Below are 23127 nucleotides of genomic sequence, written 5' to 3'. Positions count from 1 at the left end.
AGACCTTTTTAATTTTATTTTGGGACAGGGTCTCTTTCAGTTGCCCAGGCTGGCCTCAAACTGTCATCCTTCTCAGGTTCCTGAGTAGCTGAGATTACAGGTGTGGCATGATACCCAGCTCTTTATCGTTTTAATGTTGATATGGAGGTATAGATACTGAAAAATAAGGTAGCTTAGGCCTTGGAGTCTCCATGTGACAAATCTGAATTTGCCATCTCAGTATCAAATTGGTGGGAATTTTAGCTCCAGAGTCATAGAATGACTCATGGAGTCCCTGGAAGGGACTTGGAAACTTCAGGTCACCTTGAGGGATTCTCTTAAAACAGAAAATATGGAGTTCTTTACTATCGTAGGTGATATCCACTCCAAAGTAGTAAAAAATTGTCATCCTTAAGTGTCCCAGATTGCATATGTAAACCAAGGCTCTCAGAGATTCCATAAAACTTGTCAGTTAGCGTTTCTGAAATTTTTCTTTGGGGCTGGGGATATAGCTCAGTTGGTAGAGTGCTTGCCTAGCATGCACAAGGCCCTGGGTTCAAGCCCCAGCACCACCACCAAAAGTAATTTTTTTTTTTTTTTGCTTTTGCATCTCTTGCAACTTAAAGTTCTTTAATCTAAATGAGAGACTAAGGTCCCCCTTGCTGACAGGGCTTAAACCAGTGTGTGCCTAATTTTTATACTATAGAACAATTTTATATTAAGTGGTATTAATAAACATTTCTGTGTTAATTGTGAGGGAAGGAAGTTAGTCCTTAATCTTTGTGCTTATTGTCTTTTGTGGTGACTATCTTTCTATATAATCAAATATAAAACTGGTATTCAAGCTCATTGCTTTAGTCAGGCAGATGAGTTGGTCACCCTTGTTGGTAGAGGGCACAAAGGAGACATCTTTTTTCTGAATATCACTAAAATTCATTTTTATACTTTTTGAATGAGGCAAAGGAAGGATTAGGTAGAAGTAAAAGTGGGGCTCCTGGGGTTTTGATAGTACTATAATTCTTATAGTTCACTTTGTTATTTTACTGACCTATGTACTTAGTTTTAGGTTATTTCTTGTGTGTGTACATGTGTATGTATGTATTGGGGATCAAGCCCAGGGCCTTCAGCATAAGAACACACATTCTCTACCACTGGGCTATACCCTCAGCCAATGTACTTTTCCATATGTCTCTTCACTCAGTAAAAATGTTTGAAATAATTCTAGATATTGGTCTGGGACCGTAGCTCAATGGTAAAGTGCTTGCCTCCCACGTGCGAGGCACTGAGTTCAATCCTCAGCACCACATAAAAATAAATACATAAATACATAGTGTCCATCTACAACTAAAAAAAAATTTTTTTTGGGGGGGTACTGGGGATTGATCTCAGGGGCACTCAACTGCTGAGCCACATCCCCAACCCTATTTTGTATTTTATTTAGAGACAGTGTCTCACTGAGTTGCTTAGTGCCTCACTGTTGCTGAGGCTGACTTTGAACTCTTGATCCTCCTGATTCAGCCTCCCAAGCTGCTGGGATTACAGGCATGCACCACCACGCCCAGCTACAACTAAAAAATATTTTTAAAAAATAATCCTAGAAATTTAGTGATTTTTGTCTTCAAGCATTTCTCAAAAGTTCCTATGAAAGATGTTAATGGTGAGGCTCTTTTCAAGTGCTATTATTTTACATGGTCCACCATGGGCTATGGAGCTCTGTCCTGGTGATGTGTGGACCCTTGAGGGGAAAGATTAGTGTGGGCAAGGGTAGTTAGGGGAAACAAATTTGTTTATCCTGTAAACATTAACTGGGTATGAACCATGTATCAGATGCTGTGCCGACGTAGAAAACTTGAACGAGACAAAGGTCAGGGTTGGAAGGGAAAGTAAGATTTGGATAATGTGAACTGATTCTAGTTGTAGACTCTTTTCTAGACTTTACTGAATAATATAAACAACAAGGGTTTATTTCACACTTAATGTTTACCAAGAGATTTCCATATATTAACTCATTTAATCTTCCTAACTCTGTGAGGTGGGTTCTACTACTAACATCTCATTTTACAAATGAGAGTACTGAGACCTAGAGATGTAAAGTTACTCAGTTAGGAAGTAGTGGAGCTTGGATTCAAGCCCAGCTTCTGACTCTTACTTTGGTAAACATCATTATGTTTTGTAAAATCAATGCAAAGCCTGTCGAGGGAAGTACAGGCTGATGTGGAGGCACTCTTCCAAGATGGTCAGTGATCCTGCTTCCAGGACGCTGTCGTTGGTATGTTTTGGAGCTCTGTGTGAATGCCCTTTCTCTTTTTACAGACATGGCTGGATTCTGCCAAAGAAATCAAAAAGCAGGTTCGAGGTAAGTAGATAGAGCCCTTTTTACAGTTTTCCCTTTCTTTTAGTAGGTCAGAGGATTTCCATCCACTTCTGGCTGTGAGTCAGTCACTTGAATCCTGACCATTACAGATTGCTTTGAAATGGATATAAAGCCTTCCCCTGGAAGGAGGAGATTCCATAATAGAAAAATGTGGCAGAGGAGGACACTATTGAGATGTAGGTCAGATCTTGACCTTTTTTTTTTTTTTTTTTTAAACAACTAGGCAAAGCTAGGGAAGATAGGAACAGGTGAGAGTGACAAGTGGAAAAGAACAAAGATGAGAAGAGAAAAAGGGTATGGGAGTGAGCTCTCAAAATGGTAGTGATTGTAATTGCCGCAACCGCTAGTAGGAGTTTGCCGCTAGATCCTGCCCCATTTAAATTGTTCTGGACTATTGTACTGTATTATAACTTTCTTCTTTCTTTCTTTCTTTCCTTCTTTTTTTTTTTTTTGGTTCCTGGGATTGAACTCAGGGCCTCACACACTCTACCTCTGACCTCTGAGCCATGCCCGAGCCCTGTGTTCTAACTCTCTCCCTGTTTTCCTCCCTATCCAGTTGTCCCTCCTTATCTGTGGTTTCACTTTCCGCCATCTCGGTTACCCACGATCAACTGTGGTCTATAAATATCGAACAGAAAATTCCAGAAATAAATAACTTACAGGTTTTGAATTGCGTGCCATTCTTAGGCAGTCCTGCTCCGGTCTGGCCTGGAACGGGAATCATCCTTTTGTCCAGTGTAACCACACTGTGTTGGCTGCCCACCTGTTGCTTAGTGGCCATCAGGCCGTCACAGTATCGCAGTGACTGTGTTCAAGTAAGCCTTATTTTACTTAATAAAGGCCATAGAGTGCAGGAGTAGTGATACTGGCGATTTGGGTAGACCAAAGAGAAGCTGTAAAGGGTGTTCTTTATTTGAAATGGTGAGTTTTCAACCTTCTGATAGGTATGTATATATAGGAAAAAATGTGTGCACAGGGATTGGCACTCTCCAAGATTTCAGGTCTCTACTGGGGGTTTGGGGATGGAACACGTTCCCTGAGGATAAGGGAGGATCGCTGCAGTTCTTTTCATCTCTTCTGGCAGTCTTTACAACTTGAAGTGTAAGGGATCATGGAAGATAGAAAGAATGAAGGATAAGAGTGGCTTGCCACTGGCCCTTCTGCCATTATGGCTTCTCTGCTAACTTTAAGCCCTCTAACGTAGCTCATGCGGTATGCCCTGCTCAGACTGGTGTCTGAGATGAAGAAAAGTAAACATTAGTATTTTGTAGCCTCTGGCCCAACAGGTTAGCTAAGAGGTAGATGCTTTTTTTGTCTTGTTTTGTTTTGTTCTGATTAAGGATCAATAGCTATCCTTTTAGTTTAGTTTATTTTTTGAAGAAACTTTCAGGAAATGCAGTAGTTATTCGTTAAAGTTTTAACTATCACCTGAAAGTAAACTTTACTGCCAGACAACAGGCAGGAATCAAGAAAGGCTTATTTAAGACCCTGTATTGTTGAGTGTCTTTGTTTCTGTAGCCTCAGTGTCCTGAGTCACTGGGATTATAGCCTGCGTCACCAACACCCAGCCCATTCATTTCTTTTCTTTTTTCTTTTTTTTTTTTTGGTGCTGGGGATTGAACCCAGGGCCTTGTGCTTGCCTTGCACAGTCTATCCACTGAGCTATCTCCCCAGCTCCCCATTCATTTCTTAAAACACTTCTGTTAGGGTGAAATGTTTTCCTTTAGACTCTGTTTATAATTGTTTTAACTTTATTAAAAGAGAGAAGATAATCCTTTGGATTGCCAGCTTTTCATATTTACTCTCTACCTGTAAAAACTTGTTTTAAAATGCAAGTCAGAGCAAAAAGTATTCAGAATATTTGAGACACGACAAGAAAAAAAATTTCTAGTTTCTTTTCAGTGAAGATGCTTTTATATTCAGTATTACTCAGAAACAATATTACCCATATAAGAGGATTCTTTAGGAGGAAAAGTTAACATAGTTTATGCTAAGTAAAGACTATTTAGTAGATTCCTAGGTATTAAAAAAAATCTCTTGGTAAGAAAAAGAACTTAAATGTATAGCATTTCAAAAAATTATAAAATAGCAAAAATCCTTCAACATGAAAAGAATTAATTTTTCTAATAAAAACTTTAATAATCAAGATGTAAGTATCGGGGTGGGGGGAAGGGAAAAATAATAACAATGAATCAAACAACATTACCCTATGTAAATTTTTGATTACACAAATGGTATGCCTTGACTCCATGTACAAATAGAGAAAAAACATGTATCCCATTTGTTTACAATAAAAAAAAGAAAAGAAAAAAAAAAAAGATGTAAGTATCTCATTTAGCCTGAGTAACATTTATCTATCACAAAGGTATTTTCTTTTTTAAATTTTCATCATACAAGTAGTGTATACTGGTGATAAATTTTAATATTATTGGATATAGTCACAAATAGATAAAACCTTTACGTTTTTTGTTAGGCATGAACAAATTTTGCTTTTCAAAAATACAAGTGTTGGGCTGGAGTTGTGGCTCAGTAGTAGAGCACTTTCCTTGCATGTGTGAAGCACTGGGTTCAATTCTCAGCACTGCGTATAAATAAATTAATTAAATAAAGATCCATCGATGACCAGAAAAAATATTTTAAAAAAAAAGATAGATGTTATTAGTGTGTGTAAAACTGAAAGATGAGCACAGCACAAGGTGAAGCACCCTTCTCCCCTTTCTTAGTCATGCAAGTTTCCTTTCCTGGAGGCAACCATGGTAACTAATTTCTTCTTGAGATGTTCTAAGTGTATATAGACACACACCCATGGGTTTTTGAAATTCATCTCTGTTAAAAAAGATTTCACTAAGTAGTTCTTGATCTGCATTATGAGTGAGATTCTGATTTTTTTTCTTTTGTATTCCCCTTAATGTTTTTAAGTGCTGATTTTCCCCCTCACTAAATTGGTTGTACATGACTCATAGTTCCATAGTTTTAAAAAAGTACCTACTTATATACCTGGAAGTGGAATTACTAGTTTATAGGTTATGTTTATTTTCCTCTTTACATGATATCGCCAAATTATTCTTTAAATTGATTCTAATAGTTTACACCCCCACCAGTATTATACAACAGTTCTTGGTTTCCTGTGTTTTCAGAAGGCAGACATTTTTCTCCTATTATTAATTTTTTAAAAATTTGGACATAATTTCAGACTTACAGATAAATTGAAAGAATGGTATCAAAAATTCCTGGATACCCTTATACTTCACCCAGATTCCTCAGATGTTTTTATTTACCTACATTTGCTTTATCTTCTTTTCAGTTTATTTGTACACACACAGACACAGGCATACACAGTTTTTTTCCCGAACCATTTAAAAGTAAGTTACATCTTAGCAGCACCATCCACAATGGCCAAAACATGGAAACAGCCCAAACATTCATTAACAGATAAACAAAATACAATGGAATATTATTAAGCCATAAAAAGGAATGAAGAAGAGTCAACCTGTAGATGAGCCTTGAAAATGTTACACCAGAGATGAAAGGGCACACCGTGGACCCAGTTAAACCCTTGTGTAACACTGGTGGGGGAGAAGAGGAACTGACTGCTTAGTGGACACAGGTTTCCTTTGGGAGTGATCAAAATGTCCTGGGACTAGGTAGAGGTGGTAGTTGCACAATTCTGTGAATGCACTAAGTGCCACTCAGTGTTGCAGTGGTTAACATTGTGTGAATTCCACCTCAACTAAAATAAGCATAAGTTGCAGTCATGATGTCCTGCCCTTCTGCCCCTAATTACTTCAGTTGTAGGTCCTAAAAGCTAGCACTTTTTTTCTCCCGCAGCCCCATGCTAGGGATTGAACCTCACCCATGTGAGGCGGGTGCCGAGCCTCATGTTAGGAATTTTCTTACATAACCACAATACATTATCAAAAGCAGAAAATTAACATTGAAACAATATTATAACCTATAAACATTATTTGTCACTCATCCCAATGCTGTCCTTCAGAGCAAGAGAAAGCCTAAGGTAAAACAGCTTTGTCACATCTCTTTAGTTTTCTGTAATCTGGTACAATTCCTGAGTCTTTAAAGTTATTTCATAGCATTGGTAGTTTTGAAGTATTGACCAGCTGTTTCATAAGTGGTCAGTTGGAGTTTGTCTGATGTTTTTCTGCATGGTTAGATTCAGGTTATGCACTTTTGGTAAGAATGTCATTGAAGTGTTGCTGGCTTAGAAGGCAGAACTTTTTATTGGTGACAATTTTTAGAGCTTTTTCTAGACACTATTTTTATCCTTCACTAAATATTTTCCACTAAATATTACTAATTATGTTTATCATGTTCTAGAAATGGTCACTAACTAAAGCTTAACTTTACTGTTTTTAAATTCCAGGTGATCAACCTTTTTAACATCCTTGTTGTATTTAATTCTAAACTTGCTTACAGGGAAACTGGACAGATTCTTTAGTAGTATCCAAAAGTTGTAACTGTTTCATAGAAAAGAATAAAAACTGAAAGTTTTTATCTATTTAAGGCAGGAGGCTGCTGTGTTCCCCAGACTGGTCTTCCTCTGGTAAGGATCCTTTGGCCTCAGTATCCCCCGTGGCTAGGTCTACAGGCATGTGCCACCATGGCTGGCTGGAACCAAAAGTTTGAGTTCCTCATCTAATAAGTGCTGTTAACAAAAGTGAAAAGGTTAAATCTGGGCCATTTCCATTAGTTATTATTTCTAATGCAGTTAAACTTCTATATTTTGGAGAGAAAAATCTAAATGGACCTATCATGGTGGTTCATGCTGTGATTTCTGCTGCAGGGCAAATTAGTAAGACCCTGTCCGAAAATTAAAATAAGAAGGGCTCAGGATGTAGCTCAGTGTGCAAAGCCCTGGGCTCAATTCCCAGTACCATTGCACGCCCCCCCCCCAACAGTGCAGACAATTACAGGTTTTTAGTCAGTTTTTTAAAAACTATTTTTTAGTCATTAGTGGACCCTTATTTATTTTTATTTATTTGTAAGCAGTGCTGAGAATGGAACCCAGTGCTTTGCACTTGCTAGGCAATCACTTATCACTGAGCTACAACTCCCACCCCAGTTTTCTGTCAGTTTAAAAAACAAAAATTTTTATTTCACTACGTTCAGTAACTTGAGGTTATTGGGATAACTAGAATAATGGATAGGTAAATAATTTCAATAACCTAGTATGCATTATCCTTCTTATTCAATCCTTAAAAAAAAAAATCCTGAGTTTTAGCATTCTCGTATGGCTTTCACAACAATGCTACAAGACGAGTTATTTTATTTCAGTCATTCGATAAATATTTTTTGAGCACTCATGATATGCCAAGCACTGTCAGAGGAACTAGGGAAGCATACCAAATAAAACAGAAAAAGTTCTTGCCCTTAGGAATTTGTTTAGTAGGAGGAGACAAAAGATTATCCCTTAAAATTTTTTTCAGGCATCAAAACAAGTAGTGAATATACACAGAACAAAATTAAAATGGCATAAAATAGTATGTAGTGAAAGCAGGTGTCCCCACTATTATTTTCCCCTTTCCTCCTGGGTTTCCTGCCTAGGAGATCCCCTTCAAAGTTTCCCAACTACTATAACTAGTTTATGGTATATCCTTATAGAGATAGTCTAGGAATATATAATCATACTTTTAATAATATTCCTTTTCTACCCCCACAACTCACATAGCTTTCAATATGTACTGTTCTTTGATTTTTTTTTCTCACTTAACACTATATGTTGGAGATTATTCTGTAAAAAGCTACTTATTTCTTTTTAATGTCTACCTAGTTTTCCAACATACAGCTAACCCATAATTTAACTTATCTTCTCTTGCTAAATATATACATTTAGGTTGTTTCTAGAATTTTGCAAATTATCTTATAAATGTAGCATTTTGACTACATTCAAGTATGTTGAGATACACTTATGAATATGAAATTGCAAAGTGAAAGGGCATATATGTGTCACTTTTTGATATTCTCAAATTGTTCTCCATAGTATTGAGAGTATTGTACCAATTTACATGCCTATCAGCAATAGATAAAAGTACTTCTTTTCTTTCAACAAATGGTAGGTATTTTCAAATTTTTTTTATATCAGTTACTTAACACAAAACTCAAAGAGATGAAAAAAAAATCACTTTGTAAGCTGTTGCTTATTTTATTTTCTTAATGTTATTATGCAGCTGAAATATTACCATTTTTCTGTGTTAAGAAATAAGTTTAAAGTTCTCAAATATTGAATTCACATATGTGAAACATTCTTTTGACTACCTTTTTTTTCCATATTGATTTTCTCTAACTAATGCATTTTTAGAGGTGGTAGAGAGGACTTAAAACGTCTAGGGCTGGGCTTGTGGCTCAGTGGTAGAGCGCTTGCTTACGTTTTGGGCACTGGGTTTGAGCCTCAGCATCACATACAAATAAATAAAATAAAGGTATTGTGACCATCAACAACTAAAAATATACTTTTAAAAAGTCTATTTGAGGAATTATGAATAAACAATGGCTACATTGACGTGGTTTTATCATATTGGAAAGTGAAACAACAGATGGTATTAGTTTGTTATACACTGTAAATACTGCCCCTCCCTTTTTTTGAGAGACAGTTATGGGTTTGTTTTTCTTGACCTAAGTGCCACTGAAGGTTTTTGAGATATGAAGCATTAGAAATGGGTTAATGTAAGTGTTAGGAGCTGAGTAGGCTTTGTTTATACTGGTCAAATGTTGAAGGAAAACATTGACCATTTCTAAGGAAATCCTATATTAAGTGTTTTAGTATGCTTAAAAGTACACATTCATTAAGACATTCACACTATTTCAAATATTTGGAGGTAAAACACAGAAGCATATTTGATACATAGATGTTTGTAGTAGGATAGTAGAACCCAGTGGTTAAAAGCATGGGATTTGGAGTAAGAAAATTCTGATTCATTAACTGTGTACTTTCCTAAGTATCTGTTTCTTCATATATCAAGCAAATTAATGTACTAGTACCTACGTCCTTGGGTTTCTGAGGAATAAAAAAGTTAATGTATGTAAGAGGGCTGACTTAGTGCCTGGCATACAGTAAGTACCCAACCAAATGGTGAGTCCAAGCATCCTGATTATTGGCTGAGATCAGGCTTTACTCTTTGGAAGCTAACAGTCATGCTAGGAAAACCCTGAAGGGTGGCACTTAACCGGAAAAACTGAAATGCATCTTCCATTTAACCTTTACTCAATCTCTGGTTTTCAATGTAGATTAAAAAAAATATATAGGACTTTTTTTGTTCATTTCAGGATTTAATTCTTAGAGTTTCTATGCCTATTTTAAATGGAGCTACTTTTTTGTTTTTGTTTTTTTGTTTTTTTGTTTTCTGTTTTAATTGTACTGGGATTGAATTCAGGGTGGCTATCCCCAGCCCTTTTTTAAAAATTTGAGTCAGGGTCTCAGTTTAGTGACCCCCTCTCAAAATAAAAAATGAAAAATAAGGACCCTTCCTAGGGTCCCTTCTTCTTTTAAAATAATTTCCCAATATCACTCAAACTAATGAGACTCATGCTCTTGTTTATTTGAGATACTATTGACCGATACCACAAATAAATAATGCCAAAAGTGAGAAAGAATATCTGCTGGGAACCTGTGATCTCTCAGGACACAGAACAGTATAGAGATCACATTTTGAAAACCTTTGCTACTGGGGTCTGGGGCTATGGCTCAGTATTAGAGCACTTTCCTGGCTTGCATGAGGCCCTAGATTTGAATTCCCAGCCCCACAAACAAACTAACTAAATACATAAATAGGAAATAAATAAAATTGCTCTACACATGTTTACCTATAGGATCTATACTATGGTTTCCTTCATATTATTTTGCTTATGTACTTCTAGTTCTTTGTAAACAAAGTTACTAAATTAAAGAAATGAAATCCTCTAGTACTAAATAGTGTATAAACAACTTTCTTCCTAAAAATTTTTTTTACCACAAAGCATGAAAATGTTAAAAGATTTTTAAAAAGTTTTCTTTCATTATTTTGAGATACTTAAAGCAATCAGAAAATTAGGCATAAACAGAAAATTAGGCATAAACAGAAAATTGTTTTGTTCATTTTTTGCAGGTGTCCCATGGAATTTCACATTTAATGTAAAGTTTTATCCACCTGACCCAGCACAGCTAACAGAAGACATAACAAGGTAAATAATTAATCTATAGTTAAATTTGTAATAGTAATTCTCATTATCATAAACTCAAAATTAAAGAAAAATGATGTGCTGTTAAATGAGTAGCCTAAGATAGAAAGTTTCTGACCACTTTAAGATAGTTTTGCAAATAAGTGATCCAAAAAACCTCCAGTATCTGACCTGCCACATGAAGTGGAAAGTGACTCTGCTGGGTTTGTTTGTTTGTTTTTTCCCTTCTCCTTCATACTTCTTTCTCACTATATTCCTTATAGGGATTAAAAAAAAAAAAAAAAAAGAAAAAAGAAAAGAAAGAAAAAGAAACTAAAAGCTCAAGGTTATTATAATTTCTCTCTCTTTTAGACTATATGATTAGGTACATGATCTCATGAACTGAATTTTCCTTTGAGCCTACTTAATTTATAAAATAATCTTACATTCTTTGAAAACAACCTAATGATTTCTTTTAAGAAAATGACTTTTGTCAGGCACAGTGGTGTATGCCTATAATCACAGCCTCTTGGGAGGCTGAGTCAGGAGGATCACAAGTTCAAGGCCAGCCTCAGCAATTTAGCAAGGCCTTCAACAAATAAAAAGGGCTGGGGATATGGCTCAGTGGTTAGTCCACTCTGGGTTCAATCCCCAGTACCAAAACAAAAAACAAAAACAGCCTAAAAACAAACAAACAAACCAAAACCAAACAAACAAACAAACAAAAAACCCAGAAATGCAATATATTGCAAAATACTATTGTACATATTTATGTCCATAACATCTTATAAGGAGCCTTGTACATAGTCGGTGCTTAGCAATTGTTTGTTAAATTGAGTTGTTGGTTGCTGAAAAATTGCTTTCTAATTTTGATTTTGTTGTCAACTGTCTGATTTTAGGCAACTTTACAGTCTGTAGGCCTCCATTTTCATATCATTCAAATAAAATAAAAGTAACTTTAAAACTCTGATCATTAAATTCTATGAAGAGTTTGTAACTTTTTTTTTTTTTAAGTATTGAACCCAGAGCCTCGCACATGCCAGCCAAGCATTCTACCACTGAGCAACATCCCAGCCCTTTTTATTTTTATTTTGAGTCAGGATCTCACTAAGTTGCTTAGGGCCTCATTATATTTGCTGAGGCCGGTCTGGAACTTGTGATCTTCCTGCCTCAGCCTCCTGAGTTGCTGCAATTACAGGCATGTGTAACCACAGCCAGCAAGTTTATATCATTTTTTTAAGATTACTTTGTTGTCCATTCATCTTTAGTACATTCTTGAAGCTAAGATGCCATCTCTCTCCCTGATAAAACTGTTTCTTTCTTTTACACAGATAATATCCACTTAATCTTCTTTCTTCATCCAGGCTTACTCTGTAAAACAAAATATGTTCCTAAAAGCCTTTGCTAGTTTCCTACGTTTTAAGGGAGTTTAAGATTCTTGTGAGTTATTCAATGTCACTGTGACTTAAAAAAAAAAAAAAAGAAAAAGGGCAGGCATGTTTGTGCACGTCTGAACTCCAACTGTATAATAAATAGGCTGAGGCAGGAGGATTGCAAATTCAAGGTCAACCTGGACAATGTGAGGAGACCCCATTTCAGAAAAATAAACAATCCCCCCATAAAAGTAGCAATTAATTATAGATAGCAAAAATTATGGTTGATACATATATTATTCAACAAATTGTGGTTAAAAAAAACCCCTTATTATGGTTAAAATACCTTCTTGTTCAGTAGAACTGTCTGAATTAGTTAACTCAATTAGAACATGTGGTAAGGAGGTCAGGGCTACAGGTATGAATATCACACTATTAGAAACAAGTGTCTGTATGTGATAGGGCGCTCAGCTGTTTAGTTGAACTGTTTAGCTGCAGTTTGAATTACCAACAGTTTAGCACCTGGGTGAAACTGGTCTTATGAGGTGGCCAATAGTATGTGGAAGGCTACATGCCACTTAGTTGATCTGGGAGGAAAACACTGAAATTTTCACATCCTGGTGAAAATGTGTTGATAATGCGATCTTTGTTTTTGAAGGACAGTATCTACTCATTTGGTAAAGTGAGGTGATAGAAAAGAAAGGACCTGGTTTTTTACCAAACAGATTTTATAATTAACATTGAGCCAGCTAAGCCTTTGAGGCTGCCTCCATGTCTATAATCTAGGAGTCATACCCACCCACAAGTTTTTTGGCGAAGGTCAGGTAGTTGATGTGTATATGCTGCTTCATATTTTGTATCACCTAGGTTGCCCACTACTTAGATGGAACAGTTATTACTGTGATCTCACATTTACTTGATCTTATTTTTCTTTTCTCTCTCCCTTCCCCTCCCTTTTATTCCTTTTTGTCCCTCTATATTTTGTTATTACTGACATATAACATTTTCTCTTTTGGCTATAGGTATTATTTATGTCTTCAGCTTCGACAGGACATTGTTGCAGGACGTCTGCCCTGTTCCTTTGCAACCTTAGCGTTATTGGGTTCTTACACCATCCAGTCTGAGCTGGGAGACTACGATCCAGAACTCCATGGTGTGGATTATGTTAGTGATTTTCAACTGGCTCCAAATCAGACCAAGGAACTTGAAGAGAAGGTCATGGAACTGCATAAATCATATAGGTGACTGTCTCCAGGATTTGTTCTGTTTGTTTTGGTAATAAGCTTAAACCCTTGCCCTGGTATTGAATCAGCATTTGCCTAAGTGGGAGCATGCTGCCTTAGAATTGAGTTGGCAATGAGCTAATTTCCCTTTGCTGTTTGACTTTGAGCAAGTCACTTTAAGTTCTCTGAACCTAAGTTTTCTCACTGTAGTAATGGACATCGTATTACAGAATAAAAACTAAATAAAGTAATATATGTAAAGCACTTACCACAGAGCTGGACACATAGTAGGTGCTCAATAAATGGTAGCTATTACTGCCTTACAGGTTTTTTTCCTCTTCAGATTTTAACTTACTCTGCTGTAGTAGCTCCTTAGAGCAAGAGTTTTAAACTTGGAATCTATGTATGTGAATAGATTGTGGAGGGCCCTTGAAACTCCTGCAGTTATCTTTAAAAGTATTCATTGAATTCACTGACTATACTGCTATTTTTTTCCATGAAAATAATTTTTTTATATATATATTTTTTAGTTGTAGGTGGACACAATACCTTATGTTATTTTTATGTGGTGCTGAGGATCAAACCTAGGGCCTCACGCATGCTAGGTGAGCGCTCTACCACTGAAACACAACCCCAGCCCCCATGAAAATAATTTTTAACATTGGAAGGTATCATAGCATAGTGATCACGAGCAAGGACATATAGTTCATCTGAGCTAGGTTGAAGTCATGCTTTATCCCGGCTTTGTGACCTTAGGTAATTCACTTAACGCCTCTCTCAACTTCAGGTTCCTTAAATGTCTGATGGAAATGATTGCCTCAGAGGAAGCAGGGTGATTGCAATGTTTAGAAAAGGAAATGTACATACAACACTTGATACAATGTTGTTCTGTCTTTCACATATCTGATATTAAAGTGCCTGAAAGATTTGTGTTTCTTTGTAGTAAACATCCATTGTTCTTTGAGTAACACAAAATAGCTAAACTTTATAAGCTACGCTTTTAATGTAAAAAGCTTATCTTGACCTTGAGTTCGCATCCGAGTTATGTGAGCATGACTTAGGTTACCACGTTTTAAAGGGTCACACTGCTCAAATAGAAATCCAAAGTGTGGTCTTGGCAGGCTGGCCACAATAGTAACAAGTATTCTGTCCAGCATTGAGCATCTCATTCTCCTTGGGTTGATTCCAGTAGGGTTGCATGGATGGGGATGCTTCAAATAGGAAAGTTCTAACTCCGCGCAGTTCTGGGTGCCTTATTGCCCCTGTAGGTTCAGACACCTCAGTCAATTTAAGGAATTTAAGGTCTATAACCTACAAAGCAGTCGTCTTATGAGAGTCACCTAACAGTCGTGCGGTTACATTATTTCTAAAGAGAACTGTCAGAGTTTGCTTTTCAAGTTCAGTTTTATACATTCCAAAGCGGTGGTGTCTGAGATCACTAAATATACCACTTTCAACTTGTTTATAATTATAACTTAAGGATCTTGCATTGTCTTTGAGTATATTTTTAATACTTTTATTTACATTCTATTTATGATTCTAAAAATGTTATATATATGCACGTATACATACATACAAAAGCAAGTACTGAAAAGAAAGATTAAAATATTTTGATAGAATGTCACAATTGTAGGAAATATTGTTTTTGTTTTCTAATAATTTAAAAATGATATTTATTAGTAGTATAGTTTTTGAACCATCAGTAAAATAGTAAAAGAAAATAGCTTACTGCTGCCATACAGCTGAATAGCAGAAAATGGTGGTATCAGATTATGATTGATACTTTAAATCTATCTCTAATGATTTTTTAATTTATTTGTTGTTATTTTTATTTTTTGTGGTTCTGGGAACCAGGGCCTCATGCATGCAAGGCAAGCATTCTTCTACCACTGATTCCCTCTGAGTATTCTTTTAGTGATTTTTTGATCATAACGGATTTTCAGGTTTGAAAGGACTTATATAGTCTCACTTTCATCCAATGCTTGACTCTCCTTTATAGCATTGCTACATAATCATAATAATTATAGGTAGCTCATTATTGTACATGTTATTATGTATAAGATACTATACTATGTTAAACATTTTATGCACAATGTCACATTTAATCTTTTCAACTATCATTTAAATGAAGCCAACAGTTCTTAAGATTCTGTAAAGGGGTCTAGAAGGTCAAAAAAATTTTTTAAACAATAAACTCCCTCTTAGTAGATGAACATAATATCTTTATTTTATTTATTTATTTTTATGTTGTGCTGATTGAACACAGTGCCTCGGTGCTTGGCAAGCGCTCACCCACTGAGCCGCAACCAAATTGTTTCCATAAGACTAAAATACCTGTCTTTTTCACTGTGTTGAAAGGGGTAGAGCACAAATCAAGGCAACTGCACCAACCTGCACTAATAGTCATTATATTCTTCACCAATATGCATTGCCGTTAAAAAATAAAAATAAAAATGGCCTGTTCACTTAAGAATACTCCTAATGAAATGGTAAAAAGTGTTAACTTAATTAACTTTTGAGTATATTTCAATTTAATATTTTATGATTAAAGGGGGAATATGCAGAGCATTTCTGCTGCATACCGAAGCAGAGCATTTTTGAGGAAAAGTGCTTGTGTGATTGACTTGTGAGCTGAATGAGCCCCTTTTTTATGTAACACTGTTTTTTCTTGAAAAAAAAATGACCAACAAACTGATTATTTAGACATTGTTATTTGGCATATATTTTCTCAAAAATGAAATAAGTCAGTACTTCTAGGAAAAAAACTAACAGCATTTGTTGTTAATGACAACATTCAAGTTTTTAAGTAAAAATTAGAATGTTAGCCTAGCAAGGTGGCACGTGCCTGTGATCCCAGCTACTCAGGAGTTGGAGGCAGGAGGATTACTTGAGCCCAGGACTTTGAGAACAGCCTGTGTAAACATAGGGTCCCCATATCTTTAAAATAATAATAATTTTGGAAAACTTGAATATACTGCCATATCTTGACAGCTTCCAAATTCTTAGACTTTTCTGCTTAGGTGGTATTTTTAATGAATATGACTTTTAAAAACATATATTGTATGAAATGTGTTGACATTTGGAAGATTTAATTTGATGAACTAATATTTTTGAGCTATGCAATATGTTTTGAACTCACTCATGGGTAAAATGATTCATTCAGAATGCAATGTAGGCCAGGCATGCTGGTACCTGCCTGTAATCCCAGAGGCCCAGGAGGCTGAGGCAGGAAGATGAGAAATTTAAAACTAGCCTCAGCAACTTAGCAAGCCCTAAGCAACCTAGTGAGACTCTGTCTCAAAATAAAGAATAAAAAGGGCTCAGGATGTGGCTCATTGATTGAGCATCTCTGGGTTCAATCCCTGGTACCCAAAAACAAAAAAGAAAAGAAAAGAAAAAAAAAAAAAAAAAGCAAGATGGACCAATGAATTTTAATGTAACAGTACAAAAAGTTTATGGATTTCACATTGCAGCCAACCTTACTGCTATTGTTGGTCTGGCGATATGGCTCAGTGGTAGGGAACTTGCTTAGTGTGTGTCAGGCCCTAGGTTTAATCCCTGCTAACACACACACACATTTAAAAACTGCTATTGTTGAGTTTTGATGTACTATAAAAGAAGAATTTTTTTTTTTTTTTTTTTTTTTTTTTTGGCGGTGCTGGGGATTGAACCCAGGGCCTTATGCTTGCGAGGCAAACACTCTACCGACTGAGCTATCTCCCCAGCCCTAAAAGAAGAATTTTAAATTCTCAATCCTTCATTGTTGTTTTTCACAAAGATTAATAGTAAAAATAATGAACTTGTTATTCTTTAGACATTTAATAAAAATTTTAAATTTTTTAATTTAAAAAATTTTAATATAGTTAATACTGATAGATATAAGCACATGAAGAAAAGTATTTCAGGGTCCTTAATAATTAAGAGAGTAAAGAGTTACTAATGCCAAAAAAGTTTGAGAACCACTGAGTTGAACTGTACGGCACATAGTTAAAACCATAGCTCTGGAGTTGGCCTGTTCTACTTTGGATTCAGATTCCATTCCTTATCAGTTCTGTGACTCTTGGCAAGTTACTTAAGCCTTCTAAGCTTCAGTTTTCTCATCTGAAATGAGTTTGATAATGGAAATTTTATAATTGTTAAATCAGAAAAGTCATGTGAAGTACTCAGCACAGTGACTAGTATATAATGAGAGGTTATATATTTGCTAGGATAAGAAAAACAATAATCCTTATTGCCATTTTACAAGCAAGGTGCATCTGGATTTGGAGAACCACTCATAGAACTTAGAATTTTCAGCTCAAATAGGTGGAGCGATCTCAATGGACAGGTGGATGTGATTATTTGATGTTCTGATAGGTCTATGGCAATAAAGTCATGGAATTTGCTTGCTCCTTTTTGGAAAGATTGGTAGCCCTCACAAGCAGAAACCCAAATGGAAAATTTAATTATGTCCGAGAATATGGTACTTTAACCACTCTAGAGAAATTTCTGCTGAGGCATAAGCACTTCAATATATGTATTGATGCAATTACCACCCTGCTCCTCAAACAAGTAGAAGACAGCCTATGTAAGTGGAACCTGTAGTAGTGGCCCTTTGCCCAGACAGGGATTTTAAAGCTATAATTAGCTCTTTAAATTAACACTAGCAAATCAAGCTTTAAAATTAATTGCCCTCCATTTGTGGGTATTAGGAAGGTATGTAAACTTGTCATTGTCCCCACTTAATTATTTGAAATCACAGTACTTAATTAGGAGATGAAACTAACATTATCAAAAGACTGTCACTTAACACTGAAACTCACTGCATGGCTTGACCCTCCTTGCTTGAAATAAATAAATACAGGGAGACTGCTATACCTTCTCTTTGTAATGAGCAAGAGCTAATCTTTCTGAAGTGCCAGAGTGCCCTGGTTAGGTACTTTAAGCTGAAGTACTTATAAATAGTAATTTGTTGGATGGTACTGAAAAAACTCTGGACAATACTTTTTTGGGGGGAGGAGGGCAGGGGTAGTGGTACTGGGATTAAACCTAGATGCTTGTGCACTCTACCACTGAGCTACACCTGCTGTCCTTTTTAGTTTTAATTTTTAGAAAGGGTCTTGCTAAGTTGCCTAAGCTAGCCTGGAACTTGTGATCCTCCTGTCTCCGCCTCCTGAGTAGCTGAGATAAGCATGTACCCTGAACCCAGCTGGACAATACTCAGTCTCTTCCCAGCTTATTATGATTTTCAAAGATCTAGGGGAATCCATGTGTGTGAAGCAGGCCATGTGTGTGAATCCATGGAGATTTGGGTCCAGACAGGATAAGGGGGCATCCATATGGGGAAGGGGTTACTGGCAATAATGAGAGTTGTTGGGATACTAAGAGTTGGTGAAAGCAAATACAAATTGTGAAAAGGGAGAAATTAAACTGAACCCTGTGGTATTGTGAATGTAGGGAAGATTTTTGTCACGATTGCTTCATTTAATGTTTTAGAATTTGACTTTATCTTTAACTGATCCAAATTATTTCTCTCAATTTGATTTTATAATCTATGTAGGGATGGACCACTGTACTATTAGAAAACAAAGGTTGAATAAACAAAGTTTACAAAGCAGTTTCACAACCATTATCTCATTTAATCCTCATTTATTCAGCAACAACAAAATATCACTGCCTATTCTAATATCTGGAAATAGACACTAATGTGATTCTTACTTTATAGAGGAGATTGAGGGAAACACTGGCTCACCACCCACAAATGCAGGAACCAAGTAATTCTAACCCAAGTAATGTGACTTGAGTCCCGACTTAAGAACTTAAGCAAGCTGCTTCAAACCAGTGTTTCAGCCTATTCAGATCATGTGATCCCTCAGGCCCTGTTTTCTTTATCAGCAAAATGAAAATGTTAAACTCCATTACCTTCAGATTTCTTTCCAGCTTCAAACTCCTAAAATTCATCCCATTGGTCTGAATAACAACAGCAAAATATGAAATAACTGGGAGTAACCTTAACTAGAAGTGTATCTTTTATATGGAAAAGAAATTTACAACTATAAAACTTCCCTGAGATGTTTTGAATGACTTGAGTATATAGACATACATGGTTTATTTTCCCTTTTTTTTTTTTTTTTCTTCTTCAATCTTCAACTTCAGGTCCATTAGTAAACAGATGATGTGAGATGCTTTAGAGTTTGTAAAATGAAGTTTATTTAGGGAGGCTGAGTTATAACAGATCTGCAGCCTTCTCTCCTGAGTGTTTTCTTTTTTTGGTTGTTGTTGTTCTGAGGAATCCTTTGTTCTTTTTAATGAGGGTAAAGACAGATGGGTTTGGAAGAGACTTTTCCTTGTTACATGAAGAGACCCCTGCTGCTTTCTATAGCATGAAGCAGTCTTATGGGAAACTGGCTTTTTTTTTTTTTTTTTTTTGAGATGAGACTGCGTTATTGTTACTAGGAAGTTATATTTGATTGGTCTGATTTGTGCAACATTAGAAGTGATAACTTTGTCTTCAAATCTCAGTGAGCACTTTTCAAAAGAGATAAAACTTCTAGAGAAGGAAAGACCAGCACAGTGAATGTTTAGACAGTGAGACTGATTGTTTTCAAACACATCTAATTCATTATTTGCCTGGTAATGAAGACATCTTATAACAGAAAGCAGTCCCATTATCTGTGTGCTTCTATTAACCAATTTATTTTGTTTAGATCAGTGGGCAGGACACCATCTGTTACCAGAAATTTTCTTTTCATCAAACCTGGCCCCATTAAGAGTCCCAGTTAAGTAACATCAGCTGCCCTCTTGTTTAATTTCCATAATAACTCAATTCAGGGGGATAGAGGGGAAAAAAGGCAGCTAAGAGGATCTTGTAAATTGTCCCACGCCCCTTGAGGATTTAATTTGGTCATCTCCTTGGCAAGAAAATTAGTGGAAGGAATTTATGTATGGAGTAGAAAAAGGTTGAAGAGAGGGAGGACAGAGCTAATGATGGATGAGGTCACTTGAAGGAAATTGTTAGGGTGGTTTAAACTTTTTTTTCCCTAGTAGCTCTTTGGTGCCTTTTTGCTTTCTCAAGATATTGTTTTCTTTGTGATAACATTTCCAGTCCATAATAATTAGCTTATGGACTATAAAATATATTTTATTTACCTGTTGGTTGGCACGTGTATGATTGTGTGTTTATATAAAGTGTCATGAAGATACAACTGTTATTACTGTAAATGTAGATACAATGACACTGACTTTTAATTTTTATTCTCTCAAAGGTCCATGACTCCAGCTCAGGCTGACTTGGAATTTCTTGAGAATGCCAAAAAGTTGTCTATGTATGGAGTTGATCTTCATAAAGCAAAGGTAATATAATTCTGGCCTTTATTAATATGCATTAGTTGATGCAGGTTGGCTGTGCATATATTGCACTTGTATCATGTGCTACTTTTTCACCCACATTTATCTGGGTTATTTTAAAACATTCAAAATAAGTAGTAATTCTTGTTAAAATTTTAAGTATATCAGTTGAATTACCATTTGGCAATTCCACTGTCAGAATAAAGTTTCACAAGCCACTAGAAAAAATCAAAAAATACAACCTAGAGAAAAAGAAGTTGTATTCTCCTAAAGTGCATTTACATTTGAAAATTACAGTGGCAGCAAGGCTTCTTTCACAGCCAACATCATCTAAATCACTTGCGGTGTCTACTAAAGATACAGATTCCTGAGCTTCTCCCAGATTTACTGACTTATTTCAGAGGACAAGCTCTAGAATCTCCAGATTTAATGAGCATTCCAAATGATTCTAATGCATGCTTGAACCTGAGAACCACTGGCGTAGTTTAATGGTTCTCAAAGTGTGGTCTCTGAGTCAGCAGCATTTTGCATCATCGAGGAAATTAGAAACGCACTTTTCAGGTTCCATCTCAGACTTATTGAACCAGAAGCTGGGATGGAGATTCTAATGCACACTGAATGCACCACTGTGACTCATGGAGAACCCCTGGGTTAGGGCATTGAACTTTAATCCTACTTCTGCCTAATAAGCCTTTCAGAGGGAATACTAAGGCAATTGCTTGACTTCCCTCATCTTTAGAGACTGAAGTGGATTGGGAGGTTGAGGATATTGTGAGGGAGCGGGCTCAAAGGGAAGCTGAGACGCTCATTTGAAGGAACTGAACTAGTGTGCATGATGAGGAGGCTCATAACTGCATCCAGTGAAGAACGAAGGAACAGTGATGTTTATTCTACCTTCATGTTAATTTAAAGGAGTGCTGTGTGAAACAGAGATTTTACTATGGCTTCGAGATACAAACACAGAGATAGTAAAAAGTAAACTATAAGGAAATACATTGTTCAGCTCAGTTTGACAAATTATCTAGCAGAGCTTTTCAAAGATGGAATGGGCTACCTCAAAGGGTGATGAGTTCCCTGTCACTGGAAGTATTCCAGGATAGGCACAATAATCACTTGTTAGGAATTTAGAAAAGAGACATTCAAACATCTGGTCTGTGACTGGACTAGACTGAACTTTCAGGATTTTCTCAACCTGAATATCTGATGGTTTCTTAAGGTCAAGTAATTCTAATTTCAGATGTTGTCCTGGATTATTTGGGGTTGGGTGCTATGACTTCTGTGAATTTCTAAACTAGACAATAGAAATATCAGTATTTCAAAAAAGGTGTATTTCCAGAACTTCCCATCTCCTGCTAGAGGTTGGTGTCAATTGGGAATGGGTGAAGAAATCAGGCAGTTGGTAAAACAGTTTCTGTAAAGCACATCATGAAAAGAGAGAGATAGTTGTACCCCCAGGCTTTAAAAACTTAAAAGGGCATCTTGAGGTAAATTTTCAGTCACATAGTCATTGAATTAAAGTTATATTCAATTTCTACATCTCTTTTATGCTTGTACATAACACATGTAGGCACTAATGTTTTTCTCTATCCTCATTGTAGGAAAAAGAGTAATCAAAAGCATTTAACTCTGGGTTTTGATTATTTAGCTAAACATAGTCATCTGTACAAATTAACTCAGATGAGATTATTTTTCCTTGAATTACATAGATGATTAATATTTTTAAAAATTTCTTTAATAAAGAGTCATGTAAACATGACTTCATTTTGCCTCAATGTTCCTTCTAGGCTTAGGGATAATATTTATAATTTAATATACTTAACATAAGTTATTTTAAGAATCTGAGATTTTTTTGTGTTGAGTTTATACAGGAATAGAGTCAAATCTTAACATGATTATCTGGAGGGATTACCACTGTATCATTTAAAAAAAAAAGAATTAGAATTGTGCAAACATGTCATTAAAAGAGAGAAAGAGTTGTATCCCCAGGTGATAAACATAGCCCTAAGCACTAACCTCTGGGAAGTCTTGTCTGCTGATATGGATTATAATTGTCAGGTTATACTTTATTTTTCATGATACCCTTTATAACTGTTTCTAGTTGCTGATATCTTCAGATTATCTAATAATAGTTAATGATGTGTTGAGCACTTTGCTCAAGACTGAAATGCTGACACTTTTCTTTTTCAGGACTTGGAGGGAGTGGATATCATCCTAGGTGTCTGCTCTAGTGGCCTTTTGGTTTACAAAGATAAGTTGAGAATTAACCGTTTTCCTTGGCCCAAAGTATTGAAGATTTCTTATAAACGCAGCAGCTTTTTCATCAAGATCCGGCCTGGCGAGGTACAGAATTCATGTTTCTTTCCTCCTAAACCAAACATCTCACTGCCATTTCCCTTGTTATATCATCTGAGAAGTCTCTAGTTAACTATTCAGGGACCAATATTTCTGTTTTCTAAATCGTTAAGTCCTGTAATACTTCTTTTCTTATTACTGGTTTTCCGGACATTCCTCTTCCTGTAAGTAAATATTCCAAGGCCAAAAGTAAAACCTGGATTGGTAAACTTGTTTCTTGTTTACTCCAGGTAAGAACTTGATGGGAAAATATATAAATTCTGTGGCATGAGATTCTAAAATTATTTGTGGAGTTAAATGTTTTTATACCCTACCTTCTATAATTAAAATTTATTCATATGCATATGTTACT

General features: G+C 35.9%; 1 protein-coding gene and 1 non-coding gene across 18 annotated transcripts in view; both read left to right on the top strand.

Annotated features, from left to right (window-relative positions):
• Epb41 (erythrocyte membrane protein band 4.1) overlaps positions 1–23127 on the top strand; it is a 171278-nt gene that overhangs the window by 85532 nt on the left and 62619 nt on the right. For all 17 annotated transcript variants that reach the window (XM_047547567.1, XM_047547501.1, XM_047547526.1 and 14 more), the window contains 5 exons: positions 2293–2335; positions 10450–10525; positions 12897–13115; positions 20342–20429; positions 22611–22763. In XM_047547567.1, the coding sequence (XP_047403523.1) occupies positions 2293–2335; positions 10450–10525; positions 12897–13115; positions 20342–20429; positions 22611–22763 (579 nt within the window). The remainder of the gene's footprint in view (positions 1–2292; positions 2336–10449; positions 10526–12896; positions 13116–20341; positions 20430–22610; positions 22764–23127) is intronic.
• Trnaa-agc (transfer RNA alanine (anticodon AGC)) lies at positions 482–554 on the top strand. Its single transcript has one exon. It is a non-coding gene; the product is annotated as a tRNA-Ala (tRNA).

Source organism: Sciurus carolinensis, chromosome 1 (assembly GCF_902686445.1).
Source record: "Sciurus carolinensis chromosome 1, mSciCar1.2, whole genome shotgun sequence".
NCBI classification, from domain to species: Eukaryota; Metazoa; Chordata; class Mammalia; order Rodentia; family Sciuridae; genus Sciurus; species Sciurus carolinensis.
This window is presented reverse-complemented; position numbering and strand designations above follow the sequence as displayed.